Raw genomic sequence first — 12,539 nt, forward strand, 5'->3', positions numbered from 1 at the left:
AAAAGCTTTGGGTGAGTACTCAGCATTAGGTATCATTGCTATGGAGATTATTACTACTGTTTTTGAGTGCTTACTGCATTCCAGGTGCCATGACAGTCTCTTTGCAAGGATCTGATCATTTTGTACATTCATCAACTCTCTGAGGTAGGCTGTTTTAGCTCTCTGCAATTTATCAGTGAGAATTCGCAAGCTCAGAGAGGTATATTTGTTCCATAGCAAAGAGGTAGCAGAGTCGGTTTTTGAAGGAATGCCTGCCTGTCACAACCCGATCTGCCTTTATGAAGGTGACTTCCCATGCAAAATGGGTAGAGGGCATGCCCATGTTGATTCTCTGAGTTGGTTAGAAGACACCCTTGGGGTCTGATCTCCCTCTGGGCAATCGGGCTTCCAGAAAACATCCTCTAGAAGGTCTTAAACTGGCCAGCAGCTCTGAAGACCCTGTGTTGACCAGAGTTCTGTCTGTCCCCAGGACATCGAGAAGACCATGAGCACCGCTCTGCATGAATTGCGGGAGCTTGAGAGACAGAACACCGTCAAGCAGGCACCAGATGTGGTGCTGGACACCCTGGAGCCCCTGAAGAACCCACCAGGCCCCATCAGCTCAGAGCCCGCCAGCCCCCTGCACACCATTGTCATCCGAGACCCTGATGCTGCCATGCGCCGCAGCAGCAGCTCATCTACCGAGATGATGACCACCTTCAAGCCGGCCCTGTCAGCTCGCCTGGCTGGTGCCCAGCTGCGTCCACCCCCAATGCGTCCAGTCAGGCCTGTGGTCCAGCACCGATCCAGCAGCAGCAGCAGCTCGGGTGTGGGCAGCCCAGCTGTGACACCCACCGAGAAGATGTTCCCCAATAGCTCCTCGGACAAGTCTGGCACCATGTGACCTGCAGGACCAGTGACACCGCCGTGGCCCACTGTAGCACACCATGGCCTAGGGTGGCCTCGGTGGCTTCCACTTGCTTCCCAGGGATCTCCTGGCCTTGGAGGGGAGATCCTAGAAGGTCAGCCTGGGAGGGAGGATGTCTGTGGAGAGCAGAGGCCCAGGCGTTAGCTGCAGCTCCTACTCAGCCATGTGAATGCCACAGACCTCTTGTGGGCAAACAGACATGCCAAGGAATGCTGGAGCAAGATCAGTCCCAGGGACGGTGTTTCCTAAGATTGAGGCAGATGCTTACCAGCTTCTCATAATGTCACTGGAAAATTATTCTCTCGATATTCTCTGCATACGTATACCTGTGTGTGTATATAAAAACGTGCATATATACGCATATGTGTACGTATGTGTCTGTAGGTGTGTGTGTGTATATTTATGCATCTATATACATATACTAGAGAGATGGACATACACACATGCTAACTGTATATAGACGCTCCTGTTTTTCTTTTTATGAAACTTAGATTTACCTCAGACCCATGCCACCAAACATCTCCCACTGTTATTTGGTGGGATTTGCAGGGACTTCTCTGGGAGAACTTAGAGGCCCCACAGTAACTTCGAATGAAGCAATATACCACTAACCTGCAGAGACACAAAACCAGAAACAGTCTCCAGCTGTCTCCAGAAGTCGTGGCCTTCCAGAACAGTCTGCCCCTCAAGGAAGGGTGGGGCAGACAGTACCCCCATGCAGACTGCTCCTAAAGGTGGGGAACCCCTCATAGAAAACCCTCCATTCACCCCCAGAGACCCTGCCCTGCCACCCGGAGGCCAAAGGTCAACTGTACCCCGAAAGGCACAGGGGAGGTTGGTGTGAAGACCCATGAGTTTATATACAGAATCAGGATGGTGAAATGCTGTGCCCCATCACAGCACAGCATTACCTATCGTTGGGGGAAAAAGAACAAAAACCAAAACAGTAGTATGGGTGGTTCAAACCCTCGAAATGCTATAGGGATGAATCTGTGGTGACTATAGAAGCTTTGGTTCGTTCATCTTCAAAATATTTAATCTTTTTCTTCTTCCTCATTCTACTAATTATACTATGTCAGATTTGGAACTAAACGGGCAGGGAATGAATGAACATTTCACTCAGCCATTGAAGGGTGAAACTGTTTCTGTTTGGGATCGGTCCACAGCACGCTGTGCTACCGCTGGAATGTCCAGTGCTCGGTCAGCTTTTGGCCTCCATCCTAGAGGGAAACACTGTAGGCTGAGATTTTATGACAATGGAAGTATGCCCCACCCTCTCTTCCCTTCTTCCATTCCTTCTAAAGCAATTAATGTAAACAAACATGGTGGTAGAAACAAGGTATGTGATTCTGGAATATGACAAGAGCCTTCTGCATGGCTCTTGCTTGATTCCATTTTATCTGCATTTTTGTTGACTCCATTTTCCAGATATTTCCAGATTTTTTTTTTTTTTTTTTTTTTTTTTTTGGTAACGCACCACAGGTGAATCTGATCCTAATGGGACCATTTATACATGCATGTCAAGCCAAGAATCTTTTCCCCATCTCTCTCTGTCTCTCTCTTCTCTCTCTCTCTCTCTCTCACACACACACACACAATGGCTGGTTCTCTTCCTGCCTCCAAGTCTTACATCCCCAAATCCAGAATTTGAGTCACAGCCCCCATAGGAGCTGTGTAACCTTTGGGTGCAGCACTCCTGTCATCTACAGATGCTTTGAAATGCCATCCTTGGCATTTTTTTTCCATTGGGTTTGCTTCCACCTTCTCTTGGGTCCTCCGTTTAAAGATAACTTCCCCCGTTCCCCAGGGAGAGACCTAGTGAGTCACTGGTACTTGACTTGAGTGTGGGGAGGATCACCCATTCTACCTTTCCTGTAGGATCAGCACTATGGAATCAAGAATGGGCACAAAATGAGAATGTCAGGGAGATGCCGGAGCCACCTAGCCTTCCTTCCCTGTCAACTGCTATGATGGGCCCTCTGTCTTTGAGCACATTTTATAGTTGAAGAGAGTAAAGCCTGGGAGTGGGCTAGGACCTGCACAAGCTATGACAGATGACCTGATGCTCTGCACCAGGCTCAGGAAGCCCTCATTTCCAAGTATCTGCTATCTCTGCTATGCATCCAGGAGATAAGACTTCTCTTTTGTATCTGAGGGCTATTCCAAGATTTTTAAGTCCACTCACCTCCTAGGCAAAAATGCAACATTCTCTGCCTGGATAAAAGCAAATTTGAGTTTACAAATATATTATCTGACACGCCAAATGCCAGTTATGCTGTGCAGATTTGTCTCTGGGTTGACTTCATTTTCCTTACTGCCTCTCCCCAGATGTCCCAAGAGCAGAGCCTCAGCTGTTTTCCTTAGGCATCTATTTTTTTTTCCCCTATCGGCAAGTGGCTGATGAGTTCACATTTAGGGAAGCGCACACACAGATGGCAGACGAGTCCCCAACTCCTCCAACCCCAAATCTGAGCTTTGATGCAGAACAAATGGAAAAACACTGTCCACCCCCATCCCCAACACACTTCTTCATCTGGTCCCCTGCATGTCTCAGCCGCCCCCAGGCCCCACTTCAGCCCCATCCGTGTCTATCTAGCGTGAGCATCTCCCTTCCAACTCCTGCCTGTTTTTAGTCCACTATATATTGCTGTATTTGTTAAATGCTGGAAAGTAACTGTTAAAATGTGAAACTGTAATTTTTTTTAAAGAAGGCTACAATTACATTATAGCCAATGCCACTCACCAAATCTTTGCACCTAGTAGATAGATCGATGTAAAAATAAATTACCAGAAACCTAATTGTACAGTGATTGGGGTGGGGGGTGTAGTATCATAGTTAGTAGTCCTCAATATAGCCAAGCATACAAGGGGAAGTGGTGTCTACCAATGTTCATCACCATTATTGAAAGCTGTACTGATCAGTTAGTTGATAACGGGCATTTTTTTTTTTTAAAAAAAAGTTATTTTGGCTTCATGAAATGATTTCTTAACCTCCAACTTATCCTGAGGTCAAGCCTTTTGTCTTTATGTATAACCGGTGTTCAGTCTGTTTTAGGAATGAACCAGCAAGATGTTCATTTAATTAAAACTGACCAAAGACAATTACTTCCTGGTCTAGTTTCCTGGGCACCGTGTGGCCCAGCTGCCACTAAAGACCTTTCTCCGATCAATTTGAGAACAAGCTGAGCTTCCGACCCCACTCGCCCTCCCTGCCCTCCCTTCTCTTTTCCTCGTCGAGCTGCTCTGAGCTGTGGGATCCTGTGAACAACTGTCGCCTTTCCTTGTTTTCAGTGCTAACTTTTCACCTCGAAGCGCCTTTTGAACCCCGGACAGAGCACACAACTGGAGGGAATTGTGGGCATGGGAGTTAAGACTAAGGAGTCTTCCCTCCCAAGTCACTAAACTAAGGGTCAGGAGGGAAAGGGATTCCTAAGGAACAGGAAGGTTTATATCCAATGAAGAAACAAAATTGGAGTGGGAAGAGATACAGGGAAAAGGAGCCATCCGTTGGCTACTGGCTGGAACCAGCAGTTCAGAGATCTGCCTTATAAACACTTTAAACTGGTTTGTGGTACACAAAGGGGAGCTGGTGGGAGAGAAGCCTCTACACAGGGCTCCTTTCGTTGGCGTCTCCTGGAGTGCCTTGTTGGGTGAGGTCCTTTCTTATTCTGGAGGCACAGACGCAGAGGATGTCTCGTGACCTGGTGCTTGGTCACCATTGAGTGGCCAGTGCCACATACATTCGGAACAAGTGCTGGCAAACCCCAAGGACTAATGAACGCGATTGGTCCTCCCTATCAGCCTTTCTGTTTCTAACTTCTCATCTTCCAGATGGTTCCACACTAGAGCAAATGCCTCATCCTCCTGAGAAACCCAGAAAGGGCGTGGTGGAGGGGGTTGTTGCTTCTAGCTGTGGTAGTGAGTCCTGCTGGACTAGGAAGGAAAGGTGTGACGGGGAGCAAAGAGCAGGAAGGGGTGAGCTGAGGCGTGGCTTCACTGATCTGCTGCTGTGCAGAGCTGATGCTGACAGTTCACGCCCAGTTCTCTGGTTCTCTGGTCTCTTCTCCACTGAGCTGAATTCGAAGTGGAGAACTGCACACACTCGAAGCTGCCCAGGGGGACTGCCAGGAGAGTCTTCACTGTCAGCCTGAGACCTTCTGGCCTCTCTGAGGTTGATCTGCCAGCATTCTATTGTCCCATCCTCTGGGACTGACCTAACGGCCATGGCTGCCCTTTGCTGACACCTCCTTTGTGTGTGAACTGTCCCAGGCAAATCACAAAGCTGTTCCTTGAAGGGGAACCGCCAGAGTGCACTTTTCTTCCCTAGATGGAAGTGGGTCAAGGCTAGGTCTGCTGCTCAGGCCCTCATTCCAGGCAGTGTGACTGTTTACATGGTTTGGCAATAGGTTTGCTTCTGATTGCTTCAGAGTGGCTGGTCTATTTTGTTTTCTTTCCTTCTCCCCCCACGTCGTTGTGACAGGAAAAACAAACCGAAACCACCCTAGGAAATTGCTGGTTGCCTGTCCCCATGTGATGCTAACTGTTGCCCTCTTCTGGGTGTCATTTCTCTACCTTATGACCAAATGCCCGTCCTATAGAGTGTCTGATTGGATCCTCTGTTGCGTATTCTGATGGTGCCTGCTGGTTTGATGTGGAGCTATCCTGTGAAATAAAACAGCTTAACTTTTTCTCAAACGCATCCTGTGGTTGTTTGCAAAGTTGATGTGACACATTGTGGGCAGAGAGGGCCCAGAGGAGCATTCTTAGCCCTCAGTCCACCCTGTCTGCCTGTTCCTCCATCAGCCACCCTGGAAACACACTTTACCTGAAAGTCAAGGTTGCAAGAAGGACTTACCATTCAAATGTAGCGCCCTAAAAACGTGGCTGGGGAAACAGGGCGGGGCATGGAAAACTAGGACAAGAAGGAAGCAGAAAGTGTCCTGAAATAATAAGGACAAATTGCCAGAGCCACTAGGCGATGTTTAGCATCAAGACATAAGTAAAATTTTGGCATTTGTTGTCTAAACACAATACAGCCTTGGACCTTTAAGACAGATAGGTCTAGGTATGTGTGTGTGTGCATATATGTGCACCATTAACTATTAATTTTTTTGTCTCAAGCACTAGATTACACTTCCACAGTAAATTTCTCATCTAATTTTCAAAAGAGCCATTGCAGGCAGTTGCTCTTAGACTCAGTCCTGCACCTCTTGGAGGCTAAGTTAGCTAACCAAAGTTAGCCAAGGAAGTGCAAGAGCGAGAATTTGAAGCATTCGTTTATCAAACCATGCACCTTTCATGTGCTTTGTGCTGCCGTTCGCCCCAAGACTGGATCAGGTACCCTTACCTAGAAAGTGGCTTTTAGCGCCCCTACCTCCCCTACCCCCACCCCCCATTTCCCGCTGCAGCCAAGGAAAACGAGGGCCTGAAGCTCCCTCTGGTGGATCTTCATGTAAGTCTCTGTGCAAAAGAGAATGGGTCTTTTCCATAACCCCAGCGACTGCCATACCCATCCAAATTCCACCACTTCGTGGTGGCTTTTTGCTAAACCAAGCTTCTGCTATGGAACCTTCTAGAAGGCTCCATTTTTAATATGCATTCCGCAATCCGTTTACTTGCCATAGCAACCGTGCTCATCCAGGAGCCCCAAATTAGAAGCCTTTCATCCAATGAATATCTTTTTATGTTCCCAAATTAGCTGTTGGGGACACAGATGGATGAGGCCCAGTTTCATCTTTCAGCTCTGTAGCTGTTCACAGCCTAATTGCACAAAACAATCAGTCCAATCAATTCTGACTCAACAACTAACGGCACTGTGTGTTGGCCTTCCTGTTCAGACGGAAAGGTGTCCTGGGACTTGGAAGCGCAGGAACCACACAGCTCTGGGTGGAAGCCTGCTCAGCAAAGGCATTGAACCTCCCAGCTGATCTGAGAAGCTCAGGAGCCTCAGCCGGGCTCCTCTGCTTTTCTTCTCTTCATTGCTTCTTCCGATCAAAGAGTCACACCAGGCAGCAAATCCCATGAAAGAGATCTATTGGCGGGATGAATCCATGGACGGCCGGTGAGCAAACACAGCCTTTATATAGGATTTCTTAGGGGGCGGAGCTTCCCAGGACAGAGATTTCCAGGGTGAGGATTGGTGGGATTTCAAGTCCTGAGTTTAGGGGAGCTCTGGGATTGGTGAGTTTTCCTGTTTACGGATTGGTGGTTTTTTGTCCAGACTTTTCACCTAAAATTTTCGTAATCTGGGAAGGATTCTATTGAGGAGCTGGAGATGACCTCTGTGACAGTTAGAGGCTGGAAAAAGCTTCTGTGACAGTTAAAGAGGTCTGGGGAGGGGCTTGGCTGCCAGAGCTTCTGAGGCTGGGGCCTGGTGGCTTTCCTGCCTTTAGGGTTTACAAAGTATACAAAGTTTTCAAAGTTTATGAAGGGAGTCAGCAGGGAAGGCTTTCTCTCACCTTGAGTCACAGTGACTAGCCAATACTGTGCCTCTACCTTGGAGACACCCAGATTGCACAAAGGACAGATTTTAGCTATCATGTACTAGCACGTACACATGAACTGTGGCTGAAATGTTTACTTTGTAGTCAAAATCTGTTTAAGATATTTTGGTTTATGTATGACAAACTCTCCAAGACAGGTAGCCCTAAGTGAGAGAGAATATATTGGCCGCCACAGCAGAAACCCCAGACTGGAGCTGTCTTTAAGTTTGAGATGAAGCAAGGATGAGAGGAGCATTGTCTCGGGCTATTTCTCTTAAGATAGCTCACCACAACCCGCCTCATATGATGGCTACTCGATGATGCTAAATGCTTCCACTGCCCGCGTCACCTCAGCCTCAGGAGAACAAACATCTTGGGCCTGATTCTCCATGCTTAGAATTGAGCCATAGGCCCGCTTTCCGAGTAGTTCAAGGGTGGGGATAGACAACTATAAGCAGGAATAAGCAACCCTGTAGTTACAAGGGTACTGCCACCCCTATCCAGACTATATCAGCAAAGAATAGATTCCCACAGGAGATGGTGAGAGCTGCTGTATCGTTGAGGTCCAAGAGTGCTAACAGTGATGGTTTCCAGTCCCACTCAATTCTAGGTTCCCCTACTTTACAGCCGAGGAAACGGATGCTCTCAACTAGGATTCCACAGTGTCATTTCTGCTACCCTGATTGCTGCAGGACACAGTTTCCAGGATTCTGTAATCACCACGTGCAGGCCTGTTTATGCTGACAACCATTTAAGGAGTTAAGTCTGTTCCAGCCTCTTGTGGGGAATAGCTCTATCATCCATTAACTTCCATTAAACGCTGATATTGAGAATAATTCCAATTGCTTCTCTACATCTGTGCCATGTTGGTCTTTACTACTGTAGGAACACTTTCTGTTCGCTCATGTGTTTTCTACTCTAGCTCTCCACAGAGCATATGGGTTTGCATTAGTTGGGATATTGAATATATATATGAATTTTGGGAAGCTGGAGACAGGAGAGGATTCAGACCCAAGTCTCAAGTCCAGCTGGAGGAAGTGTCCTAGCACACCTACTTTTATAAGCCAGGATCGCCTGCCCAAGAATGGCACCTCCCACAGTGGGCTGGACCCTCCTACATCAATCACTAAATTAAGAAAACGTCTCACAGACTTGCCCACCGGCTGTCGCGACCGGCCTTTGCCGATAAGGACGACGCAACAACCGAGGATTTCTTCAGCGGCAAGTTTATTGTACAGCTCTTTCTTGCAGATGGTGAAGGACCCAAACCCCGGGTTGTGCTCTGCTTAAATAGCCAGCAGCGCGACCTGTCCGTCTGTAATTGGTGCTCTGTTCAAGTCTTCATAAGCATATGGCTGGCAATTGGAGTGCAGCCTAAACCCTCATTAGCATAAAGCTGCGCATGCGTAAACTGCAGGGCAGCGCAGGCAAGAAGCGCGAAAATGCTGGCAAGAAGAACCAGGAAGCAGGAAGCCGGCACCATCTTGTAATGGCGGGAGCGGCTCCCGACAACCGGCCACCTCAGCTGAGCTCTTTCTTCCCAGGTTACTGTAGCTTATGTTGACAGAAGCTGACACAAACAAACAAACAAACAAACAAACAGACAAACAAACAAAAAGCCTAACTGGAACAGGGAGGAAAGAGGTCTCTGGCTATCCTGACCCTTGCCCCCTGACCCTTAGCACTCTCCCACACCTACAGCCCCTGTATGCAGGTTTGATGAGCTTCCATCAAAAATATATATGCAAATTTATATATGTAAATTTCAGCCTTGATTGACACTGATGGATGTCAGTCCATCCATTGTCAAACCTTGCCAAGTGGTACAACCCTCGGAGCCTACCTTTGTTAGGGACGTGCGGCTAAGAAGAGGCTGTGCTGCTGCCCAGGGCCCTGGTGACACTGTCACCTGCTTCATCTCTGTGCTCTGTAGAATGGAAGAGCGCGCTGCTGGCCTTCTAATGGCTGGCTGCATCAAACTTGCTTGAAGGTAAAAGCTTTAGTTGAAATTCCACCATTCCCACTGGTCTCCAGCTGGAGGAAGCATTCTCTTTCCCAGGCCAGCCTCAGTTTCTTTATCTCTAAGACTGGGGAGACTGTTTCTTCCTGATCTGAGTGCCCCCTTGCTGTCTGGGCAGAGGCTGCAGAATCACAGGAGTGCCAGTCACCTCTGCTCTGCCTGCCATGCGCTTGCTTTAAAGGAAGCAGCCTGATGCTCCAGTGACTTTAGAGCTGATACTTTCGGTATCAGCTTTATCTCCTTGTCCCAGTGGAATGAGCCGTAGATGCCACTGACCTAAAGGGAAGTACAGTTGACTGGATGCTAACCCTGGCCATTAGTGAGTGAAGCCAATAGATGGCCTTTTGTAAGAAGTTTGAGCAGAAATTATAAAATGCTGGGATGTTAGCAGGAAAAGCAAAAGACGAAAGACCACACACTGACAAGGCCAGAGGTGGAAAGGTGGGACTTACAGAGACTGAAGTCATGAGGGGTGAGGTGTGGTGAGCAAAGCCAGTGCTTGTAGCAGGCCAAGGAAGAGAGCAGCGCCTCTGAGAGCAAAGCCATGTGGACCTGGGATGATATGAGGACCCGTCCACAGTGAGGGAGCAAATACTGATTCCTAGTGGAATGGGTATGGTCGCTACCAAGCACAGTTTTCATGCATAGTTCCTGAGAGCCCACTGCATGATAAACTCAGTTAGTTTTCTTTTTTTTCTTGTTGCTGTCGTAAAATACCCAGAAATAGCCTATTAAGGGTTTATCTTGGCTCCCAGTTGCAGAGTGTAGTCAATCATGACAGGGATATCATGGTGACGGGAGTTTGAAGTCATGTTACACTCATAGTCAGGGGGTGGTCAGTGATGAATGGTAGTCCTCAGCTAGGTTTTGGGACCTTTTATTGTTCCAAGACTCAAGGATGCTGCTGCCCTACATGAAAGGACTGTATCCTTCAATTGATTGAATCTAGGAAATCCCTCACAGGTATACCCAGAGGCTCATCTATGTGATGCAAGACTTGTCATGTTGACAATATTAACCATCACATGTGCCAGGTATGCTGTGGGCACTGGGAAACAGCCATAAGCAAAGTGGATCAAGATGCTTGTGTACCGGGCGCTCAAATGCTGGAGGTCAAAAGGTGACATTGACAAAACAAACATCAAAGGTGTGGGGGAAGGGACGGGTAGTGATTTCAGCCCTCAGCTGAGAGGTTAGGGCCATTGCTTTGAGAAAAGGAACCTTAGGTTGGATGGGGCCACCATATCAAAGGGTGGGCCTGGAGGTGGAGGGAGGCACAGAAAGCGAACTTTGAAAGAGCCTGGTGTGTGGGAAGAATGGAAAAATCCAAAACTGGAGCCGACAGAGAAAGATGAGATGTGACAAACTAGGGAGGGGCCGGAATACCCAGGGCTTTCAAGCCAGGGTGAGGATTTTGAAATTACTTTAAGAGAGTGAGAAACCCTTGGAAGGTACAGTAGGGGTATTGATCCTTTTATTGCTATTAAAACACTGTTGATAGGTTCTGGAGAGGTGGCTCAGCAGTTAAGAGCACTTGTTGCTCTTGCAGAGAACCTGGGTTTGGTTCCCCACACCCACATGGTGGTTTATAAAGATCTGTAACTCCATTTCCAGAGGACCTAAAACCCTCTTCTCACCTCTGTGGGCACCAGGCATACACACAGGCAAAAATCCTCACACATATAAAATTGGAAAAAAAAATCTAAAAGTAAAAACGTTATTGGCTAAGGTTGGGTGTGTTGGGAGGATCTCGAGTTCAAGGGCAGCCTGGTCTACAAAGTGAGACCTTGTCTCAGAAACCAACCAACCAACCTAGCTGTTAGCCCTTAGCTAGTCTTTAGCAATAGAGGGTGTGTTGTTGAGGATTTAGTGGTGGCATGCTAGAGTCCTGGGTCCCGGATTCCAAAGGAACTGCTGCTGCTTAGCTGCAGTGTGAAGAAGGGAGTAGTCAGGTGCTGGCTCACACCCGAAATCTTGAGTACTTGAGAGACGAAGGGAGGAAGAGGATTTCCTCAAACCCAAGGCCAGCCTGGGCTATATAACACACTCTAGTCCTGCCTAAATTATTGAGAGACCTTTTCTCACAAAACTAACCAACTGACAACTGATAAATAAGAAAAGCATACGTACATTTCGCACACAACAAACAAACAAACAAAAAATGGTGGAAAATTATCTTCCAGTCTCTTAGTTTTATTTCCTCTGACTGCTGTAAATCTATCTCACCCTCCAAGGAAATGATTCACACTCTTCACTGTGGAGTGGAGCCAGTGTCTCACACATGTGGCAAAGCTGCAGGCAGACTGTTAGGGTCTGGGATTCGCCGAAGGAAAGTCCCACACTTAAGGAGTACGGACAGAATTCCAGCATGCTGGGGTCACCACCTTCACAAAATGGTGGCGGCCCCAAGGGAAGCGCGAAGGCTCCTTTCAAAGCCAGAAAGGGTAATGCCTGCTGTGGCTCTCTGACCTTGACTGGGGTTGGCTGGTGCCCATGGAGGCTATGTGACTCTGATTGTGACTGGCTGGCTCTTTGGAATTATGTTCTCTCAAGACGTTCTGTTCCAGACCACTTCAGAGGCCTGTCATGTACGAAACAAGATTTTCTGTCTTTGTTGTAAATTCTGTCTGGACTCAGGTTCACAGGTCTTTCATCCCCTGACAGTAGCTTGGTCCTTGTTGCCTCAAAGCTGTTGAGAAATACACTAAGTAGGACCCAGTTCAAAGTGACAGAAACCCAGCACTGCCTGACTTAAGCAAAGAGCACACTCTCAGTTGCCCACGGGTTGAAGCGGGTTGAGGATGGGGAGATGACAGCAAGGGCTGTTCACCTCAGTTCCTGGTCCGTTCACCCAGCTTGCTCCATCACAAGTATTTGTGTGGCAAAGATGGCCCAAAGGAATCTCAGGCTTAAACCACACGGTGGCTCACAACCATCTTCTCAACTCATGAATCCAAGTTCCAGGCTTGTCTTTGATTGGTTGGTCTTGAGTCACATGCTTCTGTGGACCAATCGCTAAGTAGAGGATAGGTCAGACAGTTGCTAACTTGGTCAGATTACATGCCCATTCTTGAGCCAGAGGTTCCAGTCTGGTTTTCTAGACCGTATCAGATAACTAGGAATTATTTTT

General features: G+C 47.8%; 1 protein-coding gene and 1 pseudogene across 3 annotated transcripts in view; both read left to right on the forward strand.

Annotated features, from left to right (window-relative positions):
• Srgap3 (SLIT-ROBO Rho GTPase activating protein 3) overlaps positions 1 to 2,360 on the forward strand; it is a 225,779-nt gene extending 223,419 nt beyond the window's left edge. For 2 of the 3 annotated variants that reach the window (XM_055628653.1, XM_055628654.1), the window contains exon 22: positions 470 to 2,360. In XM_055628653.1, the coding sequence (XP_055484628.1) occupies positions 470 to 883 (414 nt within the window). In that variant the 3' untranslated portion in view covers positions 884 to 2,360. The remainder of the gene's footprint in view (positions 1 to 469) is intronic. The other variant, XM_055628655.1, reaches the window with a different exon arrangement.
• On the forward strand, positions 2,230 to 5,602 carry LOC129692196 (uncharacterized; annotated as a pseudogene).
• Positions 5,603 to 12,539: the final 6,937 nt, after the last annotated feature.

This window comes from Psammomys obesus, unplaced genomic scaffold (genome assembly GCF_907164565.1).
Source record: "Psammomys obesus unplaced genomic scaffold, mPsaObe1.curated_primary_1811, whole genome shotgun sequence".
Classification (NCBI taxonomy): Eukaryota; Metazoa; Chordata; class Mammalia; order Rodentia; family Muridae; genus Psammomys; species Psammomys obesus.